This window comes from Stegodyphus dumicola, chromosome X2 (assembly GCF_044657685.1).
Source record: "Stegodyphus dumicola isolate Sdum_Otavi_A_Nest chromosome X2, ASM4465768v1".
In the NCBI taxonomy this organism is placed as follows: Eukaryota; Metazoa; Arthropoda; class Arachnida; order Araneae; family Eresidae; genus Stegodyphus; species Stegodyphus dumicola.
In genome coordinates this window covers 59,400,087-59,423,052 of record NC_140781.1, presented here as the reverse complement: position 1 = coordinate 59,423,052, position 22,966 = coordinate 59,400,087, and the positions used below count along the sequence as shown (strand labels likewise).

Below are 22,966 nucleotides of genomic sequence, written 5' to 3'. Positions count from 1 at the left end.
AAGGGCACCTCGTTCTCACCTTTATACACTGGTGTGCAAAAATTAAGGACGAGACGGTTTTTTCAATATAACTTTGTACAAAAGCTTTCCAAATCAACACATTTAATACCGTAAGATCCCCAATACGTAAGGACATGAGTAATGTAAGCAACACTTACTAAAAGAGAAATCAGAGGTATAAAAAGAAGCTTTATTGAAAAAGTAGCATGGAGCACAATGCGATTGAAGGCCGAAACATCCCTGTGATGGGTGTCCAGCAAGAAACATCCGGTCTTTAATAGGGGATATGATCTTCCCTGACTGCGAGGCAGGTTTCACAGCGTCTGCCCATGCTGAGAATGAGGGTGTCAATGAGTTGTTGAGGCATTGCTGCCCATTCGCCTTGCAGCGCCAATCGAAGCTCCGGAATCGTTACTGGTGGTAAGGTACGAGCTGCCAAGCGTCTGCCTAGAAAATCCCATACATGCTCGATGGGATTGAGATCCGGAGATCGTGCCGGCCAATCCATACGTTCAATATCCTCACTCTCTAAGAGCTGTTCGGCAGCTACTGTGCGATGACATGGTGCATTGTCGTCCATGAAAAGGAACTGCGTACCCATTCACATATGGAAGAAGAATCTCGTTACAATAACGGGCCCCGTTGACTGAACCTGCGTCGAAGATGTGAAGGTCTGCACGACTACCAAGCATGATACCTCTCCAAACGAGAACACTGCCACCTCCATACCTGTCCCTTTCAATGATGTTCGAGGGATGATTGCGGCTTCCCCGCTCTCTCCAGATGAGTATGCGATGAGAATCGCTACTCAAACTGAATCTGCTCTCATCTGTAAAGAGTACTCGTCCCCATTCATTGTCTCTCCAATTCAGGTGTTCCCGGCACCACAGAGAACGCCTTCTCCGATGGGCAGGCGTTAGAGATACACACCGTACACGGCGTCGTGCAAACAGACCACCACCGTGCAGTCTTCTGGCCACGGTAAAACGCGATATCGGTCGTCCAGTCGCCTGAGTCGTGTGTGTAGCGATTTCTCCCGCTGTCTGCCGCCTGTTTCTTCTGGCCGGTAAGGCAATATACCGGTCATCTGCGGGTGTGGTTCCTCGTGGACGACCACTACTAAACCCCCGGATAGCTGTTCCTGTAGTTTGAAATTGTCTCCAAAGTCGTGAAACGATGCTGTGAGCAATTCCGAACTCTGCAGCCACACTTGTCACACTGCGGCCTTCCTCCAACTTCCCAATGATTCGACCTCGGGTAAAAGCATCCAGATGTCGTCTAACAGATTGATTATTCGCCATTTCTCGCTGAGGCAGCAACTCGGTGTGATTTTACCTGCTATGCGGCGTGCAATCTCTTTGCCAGAAATACTGATCTTACACCGACAACATGCTTTATACTACTCAGACACTCCCCCATTACGTCTACCTGCATATCTGCGCATGTGCTACCTTACATCACCTTACTTAATCTCCTGATTGGTCTTTCTGTCCGCTCTGCCTCTTCGTTCAGCTGATATGCTAATTTTTCGACTTCGTCCTTAATTTTTGAACACCAGTGTATAGACTGAAAGCATAAATGTATTATAATGTATTTCTCCCGCCTTCTTATCATGTCTTCGCCCACCAACGACCGAGCGGTAATACGCTGAACACTGGTAGTTCTGTCCGAGGTTCGAATCCCGCGAACGGGCTGGCTGAATAAGCGTTTTCGTGGTTTTCCCCATGTGTAACGCATATACGAGCCAGTTTCCCTTAGAAAGTCCTCCACAAAGGCATCTCTTCCTTTAGGCAGATAGCCCTCGTGTGCTTTGCCATAACTGAATAATCCAATCCAATCTTATCATGCTTTCGTGATGGCTTCTACACTTCGGGGAGTGGTCAGCCCACTCGGCGCGTATTCGAGAGGTCTGAGGTTCGAGCATTCCCGGTGAGGGCATTGCTCATTTTTCAAGTCTCCTGCTTCCAAAAAATTCTAAATTCTCTACAGTGGCACCCGAACTAAAAAGTGGTGAATGATGATTCTTCACCACGTGGATTTGGCGATTGGGTCTAATCCCCCTTTGCCCTTTAAAAAGGGGTATATAAGGTATTTCTCCCGCCTCCTTAGCATACCTTCGTGGTGTAGTGATCAGCACACTGCTCATTTTTCAAGTCTCCTGCTTCGAAAAAATCCTAATGACTCTACAGTATTATTTCTTTCTTTAACGTCGTATGGTAATGCACTATTTTAATAGTTTGATTTTTATCTGTTTACATCATTTCATGTTCAAAGACGTGACGCAGTAGTCCCAGGAGCTTTTAAAATTGAAATTCTTTTGGGGATAAATTTTAATTTTATTCAAAGCAACGATTTATTTTTATGAGTATTACTCTTAGTTAGTAGGTATTACTCTTATTTAAGATTTTTAAAAAATGTAATTTTTACTTTTTTATTTTTTTTTATATTTTTAATATTTTTATCCGTAAAATTTTCTTTCAGGTATTAGATTACAATCTGAAGTTTTAGATTGCAACTTCTCCCTCCTCTTCTCGAAAGCAGCTTAAAAAGTCCTCCACGAAGGCATCTCTCCCTTAAGGCAGATAGCCCTCGAGTGCTTTGCCGTAATCTAATAAACCAAACCAAACCATCTCCAAAGGAGAATTATTACATGCTTCAAAGTTAATTTGTGTGTATGTGTGTGTGTGAGCATGCTTTATCTCAATGCATTTCTTATTGCACGTCACTGAATTTGCCCCATTGGCAAATTTTGGAACTTTTTTCTTCCTAGAGCTCTGAATAGTGCACATCTAAATTTTTATGCTATTCAACTAATTAATTAGAACTACAGAACCTGGGAACTCAGAAATTTAACTAGCATCTATCTTCCATTTTAATTGTACGTTTCAGTTTTCAAATACAGAACAAGAGTACAACCAAAAATTACGGCAGCTCACTTTTCGATCAAATAAAAATAAGCTCATAATAGTTTTTGCAGAAAGTATCTCGATAAGAAAGTTGCATGCTTATATGTGAGGCTCCTGTGCGTGCAAAGATAATTGAAAAAGCATCTTCTTATCTTAAAGAGGCACGCTTAATTCTAGCCCGCAGAAGAAGTTGAGCTTTTGGAATTAAAATATAACCCAAGTTATTTTTAAAAAATATAATTATAAAGAAAAATAGATATAAAATTTGCTTTCGTGCAGAATTTTAGAAACTTCGCATTTAACATTCTATTAGAAATGTTGTACAGATAAGGTTGATATAGAACTGAAAGAACACTAATTTACTTGAGAAAGTACAGAAAAAGTAACTAGTTTCTTTTTATATGTAACTCAATAAAGTTTAATGATAGGTTTTTATTACATATAGCCTTTGTCCGTTTATTTCTTATATTAGAGTAATTTGATTGATCCGTTGAAGTTGTCACATGAGATTTTACAATATCACTGCACAGGGAATGGTGTTCTGCAGAAAAATATTTTCAGTCTTCTTTTAAACTGTTTTTTTAAAACATTTCATGATACGAACCTCTGGAGTGTCGCTATTTTTGAAGCTACATATAGCACATAACGAAGTAATTAATCACAAATTACTTGCATTCTAACACTTGAAATTTCTGTGGGAGAATACTTTGAAAACACTTGGAGAGGCACTAGGGAATACCTAGTACAAATTTTACAACGTACAAATTTTGGTTTGAAAGAAAGCCTAGCCTTGCATGAGAATCTGCATATTATTTGACAATCTTTTCCACTCTGGTTTAGTTTTTCAACCCTATATGCGTTAATAAAAAATAACCATACTGGAAAGTATTACAAAATGTGAAATTAGCAAAACACATTAGTCAGATTTCTGTTACTGCGTATTTAAGTGCCTTTGACGTTTTCTTAAAACCGTAAACATCAATATGTTTACTCATTATCTGAATAATGATAAGTTTATAATGAATACATGTCCCTTTTTATATTAAACCCTAACTTTTTTATGTTTTATATCAAGGTGACAAACGTTCAAATAGCTAGCCCATTGCGAAACATTTTATAACCATTAATCGAATTTTCAGTTTGGTTTTCCGTTATTTCTGATGTGCAGTATTCCAAAGATTACTTCATTTATGTTTGCAATAAAATGAATGTATTTCAGAAGTCTTTACATCTTATTTTGATTGCTAATACAGAACTGCTGCATCACCCTTTGGAAATCTTTCGGCTAAACATATTACAATATCTTATTCCGTGTGCTTCTTAAAATCTTGATACTCACCCTGACAAATCAGATTCTTAGTTCCTGAGAATCCACCTATTTGGAGCAAACATCTCATTTAAATTTAGACAAAACTCAGTCCTAGATAAATATTGGTAAAACTCTGCGCATTTAAAGGGGACAAGAATTGGTGGAATCATCCTGTGTTTATGTAGGAAACATATCATTTAAAATTGCGAAATAAATTAAATGAAATATAGAAAAAAGTAAAGTAATAATAGCTTTGTCATTTATTGAAGAAATGTAATCAAATCAATTACAAATTTATAAGTTATTTCTCCCACCTTCTTAGCGAGCCTTCGTGGTGTGCTGGTCTGCACTCTGGGCGCGTATTCCAGAGGTCCACGGTTCGAGTCCCGACGAAGGCGGTTGCTCACTTTTCATCTTTCTTGCTTCCAAATTACCTAATGTCACTACAGTGGCGCCCGAACTTAAAGGGTGTCGGATGATGATTCTCCTAACCCAGGATTTGGCGATTGGGTCTCCTAAAAACTCCAGTTGCCCTTTAAAAGGGGAAGTATGTAAGGTATTTCTCCCGCCTGCTTAGCGAGCCATCGTGGTGTAGTGGTCTGCACGCTCAGCGCGTTTGAGAGGTCCGCGGTTTAATTCTCGGCGAAGGCGTTGCTAATTTTTCATCTTGCCTGCTTCCAAAAGTACATAATGTCTTCACAAATTAAAATATAAATTATTTTCAGAAAATTCTCTTTAGCAGTTTTCTTGCACAATTTGAAACGCTCTACCTGGAAATAGTTCTGAAATAAATATATTTCTCCTTTTGTTTCGAGTCAGCCGAATATCATTGTCTCCTCTGAATTTTAAGCCCTGAAGAGGAATGAAAGATTCCTAACCCCCTAACCAAGTTCTATTATGACTGATTATTGAACGGAAGTTTAATGTATTTATTTAAACCAAACTGTAAAAGGAATCTGATAGGTAGTTTAAACTCAAGGGTGCTGCTTCAACTTCTTTATAAGACTTTATTATTTGTGAATGTCTTCATGTCTCATATCATGACTAACTGGTTAAAAACTTTTCCATTCGCAGCAAGACGCGTCTGAATTCTACTCTTAAGGGATCTTACCAAATTATTTGCTATACCCTTCTCTTTTCCTCTGTTAGCTGTGAAAAGTTTAAGACATGTTTTTATTTCCTAATGAAACTCGCAGTTCGATCTTTAAGACTGTATTCATATTAAAACCTTCTGCTGAATTTACAGTATCATATGCTAGTGTAACATATTATCTATCTGTGAAACTGTACAATCCTTAAAGCAGTGAAAGACACGAAACATTGTAAGGTAGTTTATCAGGTTCTATGTTTCTTCTAACCTTCTTCGGAAACATACAATGACCTGACTAGGAACAGAGAGCTTACTAAAGCTATGTTCACTAATTGTAGTAAGTAGACAGGATACAGACGAAGGGTATACAAGACCCTTTATTTTTCTTTATATACAATGACTTCCGTACTTCGGAATACAATGACCCTCCACTCGGGGTCTAACGTAAAAGGTATAAAAATAAAACTAAACTCTAATTTAACTTTAGAATAAGATTGGCCTTATAATAACAGGAAGCGTATGTAGCACAGAGACTGTGAACACTACAATACGTTTAATTTATCAAGAGGATTAAAACCTCTGGCCTGGAAGGCAAATAGCAACTGCGTAACTTCTAAGGTAAGCGGCCTGCTTCGACTCACTGCTTCCTCTCTCTCGCTTGGCAAAAAGGCCACACTTAAATACTTGGCGTTCGCCAGACAACTTTGCATAAAATCCTTCACGCTTATAATTCTGGCCGGAAGTAGAAAATAAGAAGTGATAGTAAAGATTTAAAATAAAATAAACGTTAGTAAAACTTAAGATCCTTACATACTTCCCGCCAGAGTTAATTTGTTTGAAACTGAGGTCTAAAACGACCTTGTTGAAAACTTTTAGCTCTAAAAACTAACGCGAGGCCAACCTTTTACAATCATAACTTAGCTAGAAACTAGAAAATTTAAAAGAAAGAAATTTGTTACAATAGCAGCTCCCGGAATATACAACAATCTTTTTTTTTTTTTTTTTTTTTTTTTTTTTTTTTCATCTGTACTGCATCTAAACAGGAGCTTTATTCAATTCTGGTTCCTTCCAGAGATCTGGAAGGAAAACTAGTTTAATGAAATGTTACAGAATGACATTGCAATTAACATATAGAATATACTTCTCTTAACATTCTTATTTCATTCATGACTATTTTAATTATCTCTCCCCGTGCTCTCTGACATGTGTTGTAAAAGAACACCAAACACGTATGTGTTTCTGTCTACGTGTGCCACACTTCCTCCTACAATCAAAACACTAACGTGTTAAATTCAACATACGAGACCTCTTAACACACCCTACTTTCAACTCTAAACCCTGAGGTACTATTCTGAAAGTGGCTAACTCTAAAGTGTAGCGTCAGAGAGCCTAACTACATCATTCAACCTTTAACACATATTCACCATGATTTAATCTTTACAGTCACACGAATAACAAATTTTTAACATTACTTTCACTTTTACCATATCACGGTATTTCTTAACATTCAAAATAACAGTTCACATGTATACAAGAACATATCAACATGCCGTTAATTTTACACATTTGAAAACATACATGAGTAGTACATTGTTAACTTCTATTCTTTTCAAAGCAAGTGCCAATTCTTTCTACATTGAAATAATACTACATTTCAAAAAGTCTTTCAGACTAAAACTTCTTTCTTGCTAGAATGTTTTAAATAAAATTTATACAATAACTTTTTACAATATTTAAGTCTTTACACAACGCTATTATACATCAACTTTAGTTTTACGCGCGAGTAATTGAAAAACATAATACGAAAATCGGTCACAACTCATTTCTCGCCCTTTTGGCGATAAAGGTAGACCTCGCATGAGGTAAAACTTCTTGAAATCTGCCACTTGCAGTAAGAATGAAAGATTAACTTAAGTTTGTAAAGTAACATAAAATTTTACTTATCTTTGTAATATTCAGACATCCTTTTCTGGGCCCAGTCTTTAAAGGTATAGCTGATAGTAGCTTGGTTGATCCTCCTTCTTGTACGGGCTCGCCCTTCAGTGCTTTCCTCTGGAAGCTTCCGTTTTTCACCAGTACGGCCACCCTTGAACACCTTCCTTTTGTGCTCTGCTTGTGGTCTTGGCCGTTTGAAGGCAGCTGGTCTTGGTGGAACCGGGAAACTTCTGTCGTGATCCTGCTTGGACCTCGTTGTTGGCCGTTCAAATTTTTCTTGTACTTTTTCCTCCGCCACTGATGGCCCTTCCGCAGTTCGGCGACTTTTGCTGCGGAGAGTTCTGTCGGATGAGTCAATCTTCCGTTTCACAGCCGGGTTATAGTTGCCGTCCTTTCCACATACGTCGTCCTTCTCCCTTCTTCATTCTGGGGGTGTTCGTGCACTCTGTTTTCTGGACGGTGGAACGGCTTCTTTTTCTTTTTACCTTCAGGTTTTCCGCGGGGCAATTTTCTTTTCACTTGCTTCTGTCTCTCATTGGCTTGCCCTTGTACTTGTCGTTTTCCCACCTCTGGAACTTGTACCTGCGGTGTCTGCCGTACCGGATCCTGCAAAAGATCTGAAAAGATTTTCATTTTATTACGATCGAAGTAGGGTTTAATTTGATCAATATTTGCGGAACAGGTTTCACCATTTCTTGCCTTTAACACTACAACAGCGTGAGTTATTTTTTCTATAACATATGGTCCTTCAAAGCGTGGAAAAAATTTGGCAGTTTTATCTTCTGGTGCTGAAGAAAGTGAATGCTTGATTTTTAAAACTTCATCCCCTACTTTATAAGTTACTCCCCGTCGTTTCAGATCATAGTATAACTTCTGTTTTCTTTGTGCTACTTCCGTATTCTTTTTTGCTTCTTTTATTAGTTTTTCTATATCACCCATTTTAAATTCTGGGGCTCTTTGTTGCACATAAAATAGTTTATCTAACGGTGTTATAACCTTTCTGCCTAGAAATAACTCAGCAGGAGTTTTGCCCGTTGTATCATGTTTTGCGGTCCTAAGGGCGAAAGCAAATTCATTGACATAGTTATCCCAGCTTTTATGAAAATTTTTAACATAACTACGGATAATTTTCACTATATTTCTGTTGACCCGTTCCGCTATATTTGATTGCGGCCGATACGGGACCATTTTTAAATGACGTATGCCCAGTTTTTGGCACATGTCTTCAAATATATTACTTACAAATTGAGGACCATTATCCGATATAACTTTTAGGGGCGCCCCGTATTTTAAAATATATTTATTTAAAATAGAATCAGTAACTAATTTCGCGGAGGCTCGTTTTAAGGGAACAATTTCGGTCCATTTACTAAAATGATCAACCATAACAAGGAGATAGCGACTTTTGTTTAACTGACTTTTTGGGAAAGGGCCCAATAAATCGATGCCGATTATTTCATTTGGAAATTCGGATTTAATACTATTTAGAAACCCGGCCGGGCGGAAATTAATATAATTAACGGCTTGACATGTTGGGCAGGACTGGACATACGCCCTTGTTAACTTTTGCAGTTCAGGAAAGTAGACTGCCTCGCGTACGCGTTGGATAGTTTTTCGAATACCAGCATGAGAAGCTAAAGGGCTGTCATGGAGCTCTTGCAGGATATTTAATCGAAGACTAGCTGGGATAACAGGTCGAAATTCGTTGTTGGAATTCGTAGTTTTTGTGTAGAATAATAGACCATCTATTAGTTCGTAATGGGCCGCCCTATTTCTTATCGCCACAATATCTTGGTGGCTAAAATTTTCAGGATCCTTCAAATACTCATAAATACTTCCAAACTCAGGATCCTTACCCAGTTCGGTTATTACAGTTTCTCGGGAATTTATTGTACACGCTGTCAGCATTGCAACTTTTACGGTATTACCCTGTTCGTCTAATTTAATTCGTGATAGGGCATCTGCTACGACATTTTCCTTTCCGGGGGTATGCTTGATTACCAGATTATATTCTTGCAGCTTGAGTGCCCATCTTATTAACCTTGGGGATAAATTTTTCCCTGAGTACAATCTAGTTACCGCCGCATGATCAGAATATACTGTTATCGGCGCCTTTCCAAAATAGACTCGGAACTTTTGCACTGCTAACAGAACTGCAAGTGCCTCTCTCTCGGTCGCGGAATAGTTTCTTTGTGTTTGATTTAAAGTTCGGCTAAAAAATGCCACGGGCTGCTGATTTTGCGAAAGTACCGCTCCTACCGCATAATCCGAAGCATCCGCTGAAATTTCTAAATTTTCATCCTTTTCAGGAAATTTCAACACAGGGGCTTGCGTTAATGATTGTTTTAATTTTTCGAAAGCACTATTGGCTTCAGCCGTCCACGAGAATCTTGCCTTTTTCCTTTTTAATTTTAACAATGGCTCAGCGATAGCCGCAAAATCTTTTATAAAGGACCTATAATATGAACAAAGTCCTAGAAAAGAAGAGAGTTTCTTTGCCGTGTTTGGTGTCGGATACTTTTGTACAGCGATTATTTTTGATTCATCTGTCTCGATCCCTTTTTGCGATATTTTGTAACCTAAATATTTTAATTCAGGGGCTGCAAATTTGCACTTTTCGACATTAACTTTTAGACCGGCCTCATTTAATAAAGAAAACACCTGTCTTAAATCCTGTATATGTTGGTCGAGATTATCACTAGTAATAATGATATCGTCTAAATAGATAAATGTGGACTTTCCAAGAACAGGTCTTAACACAATGTCCATGCATCGCTGAAATGTTGCTGGGGCGCCTGAAAGGCCAAACGGCATACGCAAAAATGCATAAGTGCCAGACTTGGTTATAAAAGCAGTCTTAGGCACGTCCTCAGGCCTGACCCCTATTTGAAAATAACCATTCGTTAAGTCTAAAGTCGTCATAAATTTGGTTGATTTTATGTTCCTTAAAATTTCTTCTATGATCGGTAACGGATATACCGGATATTTTGTTATGGAATTTAATTTACGGTAATCAATAGCGAATCTCCACCTTTTTGGATGCTCCAAAGGATAATCATTATTTTTCTTACATAAAACCACCGGACTAGCATAACTACTTGAGATAGGCGTTATGATCTTTTTACGTAGCATATCGGTAATATGCCATTCTATAATTTTTTCCTTATTCTTATCATACCGGTATGGTTTTTGACGAACCGGCAATGCATCTCCGGTGTCAATACTATGGTTAGTAACCTGAGTAAATCCTGGAATATCACTAAATAAGGAAGCAAATTCACTTACCACTTGTCGGATTCTATCTTGCTCGTCATTAGGCAGGTGGTCAAGATTTAACCTTGGCGGTTCAACCTTTTCTACACGCACTGGTTTCATCGTCAGCTTAAGGGACGCTGCATTAAAATCCAGTGTAGCTTGTGCGTCTGAAAGAAAGTCTATTCCTAGGATTAAATTTGCTTGCAAATTCTTTAATATAAAAAACATCACCTTTACTTGTTCGTCCTTGATACGGATGTACAAAGGTACTTTACCTACGCACTTACATTGTTCTCCTTGCGCCGCTAATACTGTCGTATTATCCGCATTATATATGCGGTATTTGCGAAAATACTTTCTAAAAAAGACTTCTGCCACACAGGAACACTGCGCGCCGGTATCCAGGAGTGCGGTGGCCGGGATATTATTTACCAAGACTTCAATCTTCGGAAGAGTTAAATTTTTCACCATTACTGTATTTAACTTGTAGGAAGAGGGGTTTTCGTAGCCTTCAGATTTCCGCACCCTCTCGTCAGCAGAAATCCGTTTTAGTTTAAATTATTTTTCCTTTCGGTGCTTTCCTTCTTTCTCCACTGGCCTTGAGACTTTTTTCCTGGGTTGCTATTGAACTGTCGACGTTCGCCGGCTGTTTTTGAATGCTCGGGTTTCCTTGCCCACTGATTCGCTTTTTCTCCGTAGCCATGTGCTTGAGTTTGCTGTAGTCTTGGCGTACCAAATTGGTTTCGCTGTTGATATTGGCGTCTTCTTTCGACGTCCGCCGTTCTTCTACTTTCAAACTGCATTGCTAGCTCAAATAACTTTTCCAGTGTAGTCGGATTTCGTAATTCAATAAAGTCTTGCACTTGGGGTAGTAACCTCGGCAAAATCACTTGAATTATTTCAGGATCCGGACGGTTTCCATACAAGAGCTTGAAAACGTGAATTTTTCTTAAAATAAAGCTCAAGAGGTTTTCCATTCTTTGTTGATATATACTGAAAAGTTCTGTTTCTAATTTCGCACGATCCCTTACAACAGGGAAGGCTTTTAGTAGGGCAGTCTTGAAATTTTCGTAAGTATAGGTGGGACTTCCTGCTTGACCCAAGAGACTTCTGCCGATACATTTGAACCAGTTAAGCGCTTGGCCCCTCAAAGCGCTGGTAGCTAAGGTAACTTTTTGAAACTCGTGCACGGGGTAGAGCATGAAGTGGTCATCCAATTTTTCCAAAAAACTGGTTACCTGTGAGTTTCCATTAAACGTTGCTTCTGGTTTCATCGAAGCGCGCATGGTCTGGACGATGTACCCAAATCCTTCCAGAGCGGCAGCTGGCATTTCTGGATTCTGAGCCGTTTCTGCAGGCAGCACAGGTTCTTCTTGAAATTCGGCCATGGTTATTCTTCGTCGGGCGCAAGTATCAGGTTCTATGTTTCTTCTAACCTTCTTCGGAAACATACAATGACCTGACTAGGAACAGAGAGCTTACTAAAGCTATGTTCACTAATTGTAGTAAGTAGACAGGATACAGACGAAGGGTATACAAGACCCTTTATTTTTCTTTATATACAATGACTTCCGTACTTCGGAATACAATGACCCTCCACTCGGGGTCTAACGTAAAAGGTATAAAAATAAAACTAAACTCTAATTTAACTTTAGAATAAGATTGGCCTTATAATAACAGGAAGCGTATGTAGCACAGAGACTGTGAACACTACAATACGTTTAATTTATCAAGAGGATTAAAACCTCTGGCCTGGAAGGCAAATAGCAACTGCGTAACTTCTAAGGTAAGCGGCCTGCTTCGAACTCACTGCTTCCTCTCTCTCGCTTGGCAAAAAGGCCACACTTAAATACTTGGCGTTCGCCAGACAACTTTGCATAAAATCCTTCACGCTTATAATTCTGGCCGGAAGTAGAAAATAAAAAGTGATAGTAAAGATTTAAAATAAAATAAACGTTAGTAAAACTTAAGATCCTTACAAGTTTATGTTTTTAACCAATTGTGATTTAAACCATAACTTCATATTGAAATATAGTTTAAATTGTGATTTAAACCATATTTCAGAATAACTATAACTTCTTCTTACCGTAGGTTTCAGCAGAATGAAAATTAGTTGTCTGAGTATTAGATCGAGAGTTTTGAATTTTATTGACAGTCTTACCGTCAGTTTATATCCTATCGCCAGCTATGCCAGAGATTATTCCGGTTTTAGCCATTTTCGCTGGCCGACGTTTAAATGCGCCCTTGAAATATTTGAACGAGCTTAAGTAGACCATTTTATGGAGTCTCCGATTATGTTAATTAAATTTTAATTTCAACTTATGTTTTTTTAAATAACCGCAAGTGACGTAGTTTTGTTTGTAAGAACAAATTGTGCCTTCTGTTAAATTTCAAGAACTAAAAAGAGTTATATTAACCCTCGTAAGACTTTGTCATCTTAATTCAGACAGGAGGGATAATTCGCTTGTCAGTCTGTTAGTTTAAAGGACATTAAGTTTAAACTTCTACACAATTAGAATTCTACAATTTATGATAAGAAACTTATAAATAAATCATCCCATTGCTCAATACAATTGGCTTCATAATCATAATTTTAGATTTTCTTCTGCCAAAATTATTGAGTTTTTTTTTTTTTTTTTTTTTTTTTTTTTTGTTTGTTTGTTTGTTATCAATGGAACTTCCTTAAGGTTTCTGGAAGCAAAGCCATTAATTGAGTCGAATGAATTTATGATACATTTCGCTAAAATGACCTTCATTCCATGACAACATTCTTGCACAATCATTACTTTCAACATCCTCTAGAACTTAATGATTAGTATGGTCTTTGCAGCCTTAGGCAGGTCGTTTATTCTTCTTCAGAAATTTCGAAATATGTTCACTGGTGACAAAGCAGAAAGCGATTGATAAATAATATGGTATGCTTAAATGATACGTATGTAGAATTACAAGTAATTCTGCCATATATTGCAGAATTCATAATGTAAAGTTAATTTGAAAAGTGCCTTTCTTCTTTTGCTTGCTGACCAGTGGCTGAAGTCACAGAATACTGGTAATTTAGTTTGTAATGTGACTATGTAGCAATGCCTCTTAGAAAGGCCTTCACTTTTCTTCCCAAAGGCAAGAAAGTTTTCATTAATTGTTTAGCTGTTCAATCAACTGATTTTAGACTAGATATCGAATTGTGGGGATACATGGGCTTAACATTTCGTTATGTCTAATCCGATAAAAATAAAGATATTAGAAGTAACTTCAATATGAATAAATTATTTATTGATGATCAGGATTAACAGTATCAAATCAATAAAATTTCCTCAACATATGTCCAAAGTGAGAAAATTACAGCGGACAACAGAGGGCAGCTCACCGAGATTGCTGCGGTCACTAAATATATTCATTCAACCTACATTATCGCTCAAGAGAACAACTTACATTTGTATGGAATTACATCATTCAAATTGGCATCCCACCTCGCTCTACATTTTCTAACCTTGATTATCTTGCTATATACGAAGCTCGAAATTATACACATCTCTCTTCCTCGGAAATTTTTATCACCAAAAGTGGCGTAGAGAAGCTTTCTACGTGTTTACCTTTATAATGTTTCTTCAAATAAAAAAACTGAAATTGTTGTTGTAAATAGGTTTTCATATGGAATCCATGTTTATTGTACATATGATTCTGCCTACACAGTATTTTATGTAAAAAGCAGGAGTGAAAGATAATTAAGATAATTCTTGCAGAAATTTGGGAACGTTTGGGATATATGTATTACGAAATTAGATTTATTTTTAAGAAAACACATGTATATCTAATTGTTTGAAAGAGAAATCCCAATATCATAAATGTGGAATGTTTTAACTCTTAGCAAATTTTTCGTTTAAACTTGCAGGAAATCCGGAAAAAAAAATAATAATAATAAAAAAAAATATCAATTGAAGATATCCAATGCAGTTCGTTATATCCCATTTTCATAATCCTGGAGGTTCGCTATAACAGTATAAAATAGTATTAAGTACATAGAAAACTGGGCAAGAACCAAAAGGTTCGTTTGTTATATCTGGGGTTTTCCGGTGAGCCAGGTTCATTATAGCTGGAGCTCAACTCTATATCAGTGTTCATTCTATGATGGAAATCGCATAAAATATAAATTATAGTACGCATTTGTGAGTTTTAAAAATCTTTATGAAGTCAGGAAAATATTATTTTTTCTTGCACAAAAGGAACGCGCACACGTTTCCAAAGCCGAATAAGTTTATGCATCAGAAATTTGAACTAACAATCAATTCTCTGAGAGGACTTTGCTAGTTTGACTTTAATGCATCGAAAGGGTTGTATTTATTAACCACCAGACAGGTAATGATAATCGATTACGGCAATGTGAATATAATGATATGATAAGTGACTACCGTATATTTGTAACAAATGTGAATAAATAAAAATGAAGATCTATTTTTTGAAAAGATGTATCAGCCATTTCGAATGAGCCCCATAACATTATAAGAAGATTATACCCCATTAAAATTTATTTTAGTACAAGGTCTTTCCCCTTCAATAGTGAGCAATTAAAGTATATACTGAATTATTTAGGAATTATTATAAAGCTCTTTAATTAAAATTGTTCTTTCAGATTCGCGTTTTATGTATATGCAATGGACTCGCATTTTTATGAACCTGCAGCTTACAAACTATCACATGGTGATGCAGCTAGAGCTTTTGTAGCTCGGAGCGATCTATTTGCCACCAAGCTGAAGGCACATCAGAGAAATCTATAAAGTATCAAAACAACACGTAGAGAAATAAATAAAAGCAATGTGTTAATTTTTTGAACGAAACATTAATTTGAACATTCTGAAGTAGTATTTTACTTGTTTATCTATTAGCAAAATCCTCGATAACATTCTAGAAAGTTGTTCATTACAACAGTCGCTGCTCTGTAAACAGCGCAGTGATATCTTAAACGCAAGATACTCATTTTTCGATTTTAGGTTTTTCTTAATTGATTTGAATTTAGAAAAATTCCTCCCTCGATTAAAAAAAAAAAACACTTACAGCTGTACGCACAATATTTGAACTTCTTTCTGAAGACTGTTTAAAATAAACTGTTCTGAATCAAAATTCTAAGCGACTGTTCTTTCACCTCTCTTGATGTTACATTTTCAAGCAGTAATAGAAATAAAAACTCTGAAGTACTTATTTGTCCAGACAGCAACGTACCGCTCGTTTGCAATGGTATCATAAGCATCGTGATTAGACTCAACAGAACTGGATTTGTGTACTGTTCTTAAATGAGAGTAGGTTCAGGTTGATACCGGATTATAGACGCCAACTAATCTGGCTTAGAGAATAGTACTGCACTTAGAGCTTTATCTGAGAATAGTACTGCATATTGTCCAGAAATCCTAGAAAGAACCGGTATCCGAGATGCAGTATCACGGTATGGGCCGACACTATGATTAATGGCAGCACATCTCTACATGTGGTTGAAACTGGGACTATGACTGGCCAACGATAAATTAATAATGTTCTACTGCCTCATGTTCGCATGTTCCATGGTGCTATCAGTGAAAAAAAATTCTTTCCGTGGACGACCACGCTAAACGTTATCGGACAATTGTTGTCCGGGAGTGTGTAGAGAACAAGAATATTCAACGCCTCGTATGACCAGCATGTTCTCAAGATCTGAATCCTAGTGAAAATGTCTGGGATGCTTTGGGGAAGAGTTTTGTTGGTCGACAAGGCCCTCCAATAAACAAAGACATCCTCATTCGTGCATGACAAAGAAATGGAATAAATTACCCCAACAGCTGTTGGATAAGTTTTTGCAAAGTATGACACGATGTGTGGAATCTTACGTCGCCCTGCATGGTGACCATATTCCGAACTGACATCTTACGCCGGAATGGCTGCGGATGGTTGCTGCATTTTTTCACTTTTACGTATTCAGTACACTATGACTATTCTGTTTAACGCTTTTCCAAGCCTTCTAGAATTCAGAACACAATAAATTATCTTTATTGCTATGTCCTAGTATTCCGGAATTATTTTATTTCACTTGACATTCAAACACACTTACCTTTTAACACTTACCTACACAGCCGTTCGTGATCCGTCCTAAGCAGTTGTCCATCAGTGTATAAAATATTGCTTAGTGTGAATAAGCAGTTGTCAACTAGTAACTGGTTCGGTATCTAGTAACTCATTAATGACTTTTAGCCCATGGCATGCAAGAATGGTTTTATCTCAATCAGTTCCTTACTTTTTTTTGGTTTTTTTAAATTAAGAAATTATCTATGTAGTTGACTTGGATTCATATCAGTAACCTCCAACATAAAATGCATATTGATAGACGCAACCCAAAAAATCCCCATCTTTACTTCGTTTTTTACAATATATAAAGGGAATACATGTTTAAAATCAGTATGATATGGAAAGAAACTAAATTAGATACGTATCCTAATACGTATCCAAAATCTGCAGTATCATATATTCATTGATTGTTCTAGTGAAATACAGGGTTATCCAAATTAAACTTCCCCAACTCAGAGGCCTGTGCAGAGTGTTATATGGGTCATAATGTGATGAAATTTTAAAAACAGACACTTCAGATCATGCGCTCGAGATTTATTACACAAAAAAATTAGTACAAGAAGTTGCCGATAGGTGGCGCTGTAACACTAGTAATGTGCATATTGAAGCAACGTGATTTGCAGAAATAAAGCTTCTGCGCAATGTATCCAAAAGACAAGCCCTACAAAAGTGGAAGACAGGCCTTACACCAGCAATTGTTTCCAGCTCGCTGATGCACAATGGCGACTTTGAAAGACAAAGCTCTGCTAGTGAAACTTTTCTACCAGAATGACAAGAACTCCTGTGCTGCGATAAGAGCATTCCGTCGGCTGAAGATCTTACGCCGAGGACCAATGACACCACGCGCTTTACGAGACATGATGAAGAAGTTCGAAAGAACGGGACAGCTGGGAATTTTACCAGGTAGAGGACGACAGGTTGTGGAATCTGCACGCGTAGAAGACATTGCTTTGGCGGTTGTGGACCCCATTAGCCAATCGCCACATGGTGTTGTCAGTGTGCCAACTGCTTCTCGTGCTGTTGATATGCCTATACGACCGTCTGGCGTGTGATGCGTCGAATCCTCGGTTATTTTCCTTACAAAATCCATAGTCGCCATCGGCTGTCCCGACAGGGATCCTGTAGTTCGGGAAACATTTGCGTTGCAGTTCCTTGGCAGAATGGAAGTCGGTGCTGCTTGGCCGTGGAACATCCTTTGAACGGATAAGGCCCATTTTCACCTGAATGGTCAACTGCCGCATTTGGGCAAGTGAAAACCCGCGCGCAATCCATCAAGTGCTCTTGAACCCTCCAAAGGTTACTGTGTGGTGCGGTTTTACTGCAACATTCGTCATTGGCCCTTATTTTTTTGAAGAGGTGACTCCAACAGGGTTCAAAACCTGCTCTGTCACAGGAAAACGGTATCAGGACTTGTTGACAGTGTTTGTTATCCCTGAACTGCAATAACGTGGCAGCTTTTACCGATGCACGCGTGATCAGCCATTGTTTCCCTACAGCTTGGCCTCCCCGCTCGCCTGATCTCACGCCATGCGACTTTTGGTTATGTGGATTCTTAAAGGATCGGGTCTACCGAGAATACCCAGCAACCTTGAAAGACTAAAAAAAAGACGCAATTATTCGGCATGTTCGTGGAATTAATGGGGACTTACTGCGTTCCGCTGTGGAACACACTGCTTTGCGAATGGAAAGAGTTGTGGAGAACCACGGCACACATATAGAACATATGTAGAATGTCTTGTTGGTCTGCAGCGCCACCTATCGGCAACTTCTTGTACTATTTTTTTTGTTTAATAAATCTCGAGCGCATGATCCGAAGTGCCTGTTTTTAAAATTTCATCACATTATGACCCATACAACACTCTGCACAGGCCTTTGAGTTGGGGAAGTTTAATTTGGATAACCCTGTACTTTAACTATCTTATCCATATGTAATAGTTAATCGTCAAATATGCCAGAGCTGTAACTGATGCAATTATAACGTATATCCGCAGCACCAAAACGTACTATCTCAAAGATGTCCATTGATTATTTCTTATTTGCAAGCATTTACAAATAAAACACTAAGGGAATTTATTATTAGCATAATTTAGAGAAATAAATTTTTTAACACTTCGCACTTATTGGATTTTTAACGCTTATTGGCTGCAGAAGTGATTTAATTATATACTAAGTATGTCAAATGTCCATGTATTTCAGTAGATTCAAAATCGTAATATTTTTTTTTTTTAATTTCTCACTAGTAAAATGGGCTGGAGAAAATTTAAACGTTATTCTCTGAATACTTATATTCTCTGAATGCTTATATTGTAGTCGCGGATTAAAACATAGGCAATATGGTTGCTATCTTGGATGCTAAGCTTAATGGGACACTTAATAAGATATTCAGAAAAAATAACGCTTAATTTTTTTCTTTCCTGAAATCACATCAGAGACGCTGTTGAACATTTAAGGTATCACAATATTTTAGTCCGTCCATGATTATTTGACAGATTTATTAGTACTTTTGTGAGCAGGTTAAAACTGATTATTTGTTAGCACTTTCGTCATCATGGCAGAGAACGCGAGGACTGATCTCATCATCTGATTGAACTGATTGGGAGTCATCTTCTGAATACTATGCGAACAGCTTCACTCGAATTCAGAAAAAGTTATTTTTTTCCCCATTTACTTTATTTTGGAATATTTAAAAAGTTTATCTCTTAAAGCATATCCTCTAAATAGTCTAATTTACACTGATATAAATTATTTTATATGACTCTAATAACTTTTCAGACAGATCGTTGACTGAGAGCATGAACACAGTTCCCATCAATATAAAAACTGATTTGGAAGAATACAGAGATTCTTTTTTTTTTCTTAGTATTACTGAATCTCTTTTAAACTAAGCGATTGATATTTTATTAAGGGAAAGCACTTGAAAGTCACTTTTCATGAGAGGGGGGCCTTAATGGAGGACGTTCTTGAGAAAGCTGGCTCGTATTTACATTATATACAAGAGACATCCCATACAAATACTAAGCAATCAGATCCTACGTCCTACGAATAAAACACAGGTTCTACGAATAAAACACAGGAGGAACCACCAATATTCTGTGATTTTAGATACTCGGACATTGGTTAAGTATAAATTATTGGGCGCACAGTGAACTTCTAATTTCATTCACTAATGAAAATAAAAATCAAATGTTTATCTTCCAAAATTGTTTCAAATGAAACTTTTAGTTCACAGCCAAATTGAAAATATTCTGCGTTATTTCCCGTGGTTTTTAAAATACCTTAGTTCAGAAATTACAAATTTATTTACATTTAAAGAAGGTTATTTTAAATTCAACCTACTTTTTTTTTTACTCTGTACTTTTTGTGTATGTTACGGTTATATGGGTAAAGTGTTTCTTTCGCGGTCAATACTACTAGGTGGCGCGCTAGTACTGCTGAAGATGGTGGAGCGATCGATTTTGTGGTGTTTCTGTCGTGTGTATGAAGACAGATGGCCGAATTTACGAAATGTGAAATTGTTGATGTTTGAAATTTAACCTACATTTAATAATTCCGTGTTTTCGAACAGTACTACATGAATTTTGCATCGCATAGCTGTTTGAACAGAATTTAGATGCAGAATGAAAGTTGGCAGTTACAGAGCGTCCCCCTAATACACTTTAAAAATCTGCGTGACATAAATTTGTTACACTGTAAAGCTTAACTATCTGTTGTGTTAACATCTGTAACTCTGGTAAAGCAGGAGTTTTCGAGTATTCTGTAACTGGTATTACTCATGTCTTGAATTTTTTACCTCTCTTCGTAAGATATGTTTCATTTTTCCTGTGTAAGAAACATATATATGGATCAGTTATTTAACAGAACAAACTCTTATACGTGTATTATTATGTATTTGACATGTGATGAAAAGTAATTTCTTCGTATAGACTCAGTCAGAGTCTACAAATCAGTTCTTTATTGTAATGAGAGCGAAATTTGTCAAATGAAGCAAATGTTTAGCCAACCAATTCCTGGTGGCCCTGCTATGGACCCATTCTATTCCTCTCCTTTTTCATCCTATTTCAGGAGACAAACCCCTTACTTTGGACAACCTGATTATCGAATTTATGAGATGAACAAGCGTTTGCAGCAAAGGACAGATGTGAGTTCATTTTAATTTGAATTCATTTAAACATATTTGATTTATAAAGATGAAATGATTGTGTTAGTATACCGTACATTTATATCTCTAATGTTGTATTGGATTAGTTCAGCATATTTACCGTTTTATTTTGGATATCAGTTACTTTAATTGCTTTTAATTTGTATTATTTGGGAAGAAAACCCTGTATTAGTGTTGTGATTGATTGTTAAAGTACTTTTTTGTACTGTAATTAATTGTAGTTAATGAAGATATTTTGACTGAATTATCTTTCTTATTACTAGAATATGCGAACAATTTATTTTGTGTACTTGTAAGATGCACACAAATCATTACTGATTTAATTTGAACTTTTTGATTTTTTGTGTGTTAACGAAATCTTAATCTTTAATTTGATTCTCACGTGTTGTGTGGTGAAATTTTCTTTTTTCCAGTTGTCATAAAAACTTTGTTTTTATTTATTAAACATTTACAATGAATCTAATTATTTTAAACATAACTGTTTACATCAAATTAGATCTCTTAATTTTAACATTGCATTATTTACCTGTGAGGTGAAGGTTAAAAGAGAGGAAGAACAGTTATTTGTTATAATCTTTGTTTTCTGTAGTATATTGAGAAAAAAATCATGATGATCTAAAAATAGTTTTCTGATTTTAGAACTATGTGTTGGAAACTTCAAAAAAAGATTGATATTTAAATAAATTTAATGCCGTATTTTACTTTTTTCCATTTTTGATAATTGTAATGAATGAATTTTAGATATCTCTAACTGAATTAACTATTGCAGATATCTTGTTAAGGTTATTACTTAGCTTTGTATTTAAGATACATTTTATTACTTTGTATTATTTGTATTATTTATTACTTTGTATTTAAGATACATTTTGCATCTTAAAATATGGTTAGTCTGCCTTTCACCATTTCAGGGGCAAAATAGCAGCTTTATTTGTACTGGCTTTACATATCAATGCAGTGCTGCACATTATATTCAGAATGTTTTTCAAAATACTTCATATTAACTTGCGATCTTGCTAGTATTAAATCTCTTATGTCTACACATATTAGAGTCATCACACGGTATATTGGTGATATTTAATGAAGTTTCGTCAGATAATCTGTAATTTCTGATCAGTTAAAATAAATCTTCTTACATAGTCAAATAAGTGACTCATGAAACATACTTGGTGTTTATTATAGCTTCAAGGAGAATAATAGAGAAGGTCTTTTTAAATTTATCAACTTTTAAAATGCCATAAACAATGTAATATGAAGTTTACTCTATCAGATAAATATCTATACCTAATTATGTGCAGAATCCTTTCACTGTAAGATACAATGTAGGATTTTTCATATTCGCATTGATATAAAATAAAGGAAAATATTAATATAATTCAGATTCACTTAAATAGGTGTAAAAATTTCATACTTTGAACTTTAAGAATATTATCAGGACTTGCATTAACTTTTAGTTTTTGATATAAAAACTAATTTCAATGCTAATGAAAACGAGCTTTTAACAGCATCTTAAAAATACAGAATGTGCTGCATGCTTTGCATTCAGCAAACATCGACACCAATTAAATATCACAACTGTAATACACTGCTTATCAAGTAATGCGAAAACGTACTGAACTGTACTTTCCATAACAATTAATGGTAAAAGTATATTTTAGGGTACCCCTTGGCGAAACGTGGCGATTTTTGGCGGCACATGGATACTGAATTTGTGCAAGGCTTTGATTTGTTATTTTGGCTTGCGTAGCGATTTTTGCACCTCTGTCTATGTATACATTGATATATTTTCACTTGAAAACTCAAAGGAGCACCCAATTCTACAGTAGAGGCCAACAAAAAATTGCATAATCTCAATAAACTGCATTTTAAACCAAACAATAAAATAACATAAAAAAAAGGAGGTTGATCTTTACATTATAGTAACTTGGAGATTTTTGGCGAAAATTTGGCGGCGACCAACTCTCGTAAAGACATGTTTCTTTTCTTTTTATCTACTGAACACTTCTTCCAACAGTCTACTAGCCGAATTACACTTATGCTAGAAATTTTATCTAACAAAACTGCTTAATCATGACAAATATTCACTGCAAAATTGGGAAAAAGTGCACAATACCATACTCCTTACGCGTTTTTCAAAATGACACATACACATAAATCATGTACACGTCGACTTATTTTTACTTAAAAAAACATCCCAGAATTGCACAAAAATGGCATTGCGCACACTG

The 22,966-nt window shown here is 36.6% G+C and overlaps 1 protein-coding gene across 2 annotated transcripts in view; it reads left to right on the top strand.

The window, feature by feature from the left end:
- LOC118185708 (LIM domain-binding protein 2-like) overlaps positions 1–22,966 on the top strand; it is a 358,772-nt gene that overhangs the window by 265,274 nt on the left and 70,532 nt on the right. For both annotated transcript variants that reach the window (XM_085809198.1, XM_085809197.1), the window contains exon 4: positions 20,645–20,720. In XM_085809198.1, the coding sequence (XP_085665324.1) occupies positions 20,645–20,720 (76 nt within the window). The remainder of the gene's footprint in view (positions 1–20,644; positions 20,721–22,966) is intronic.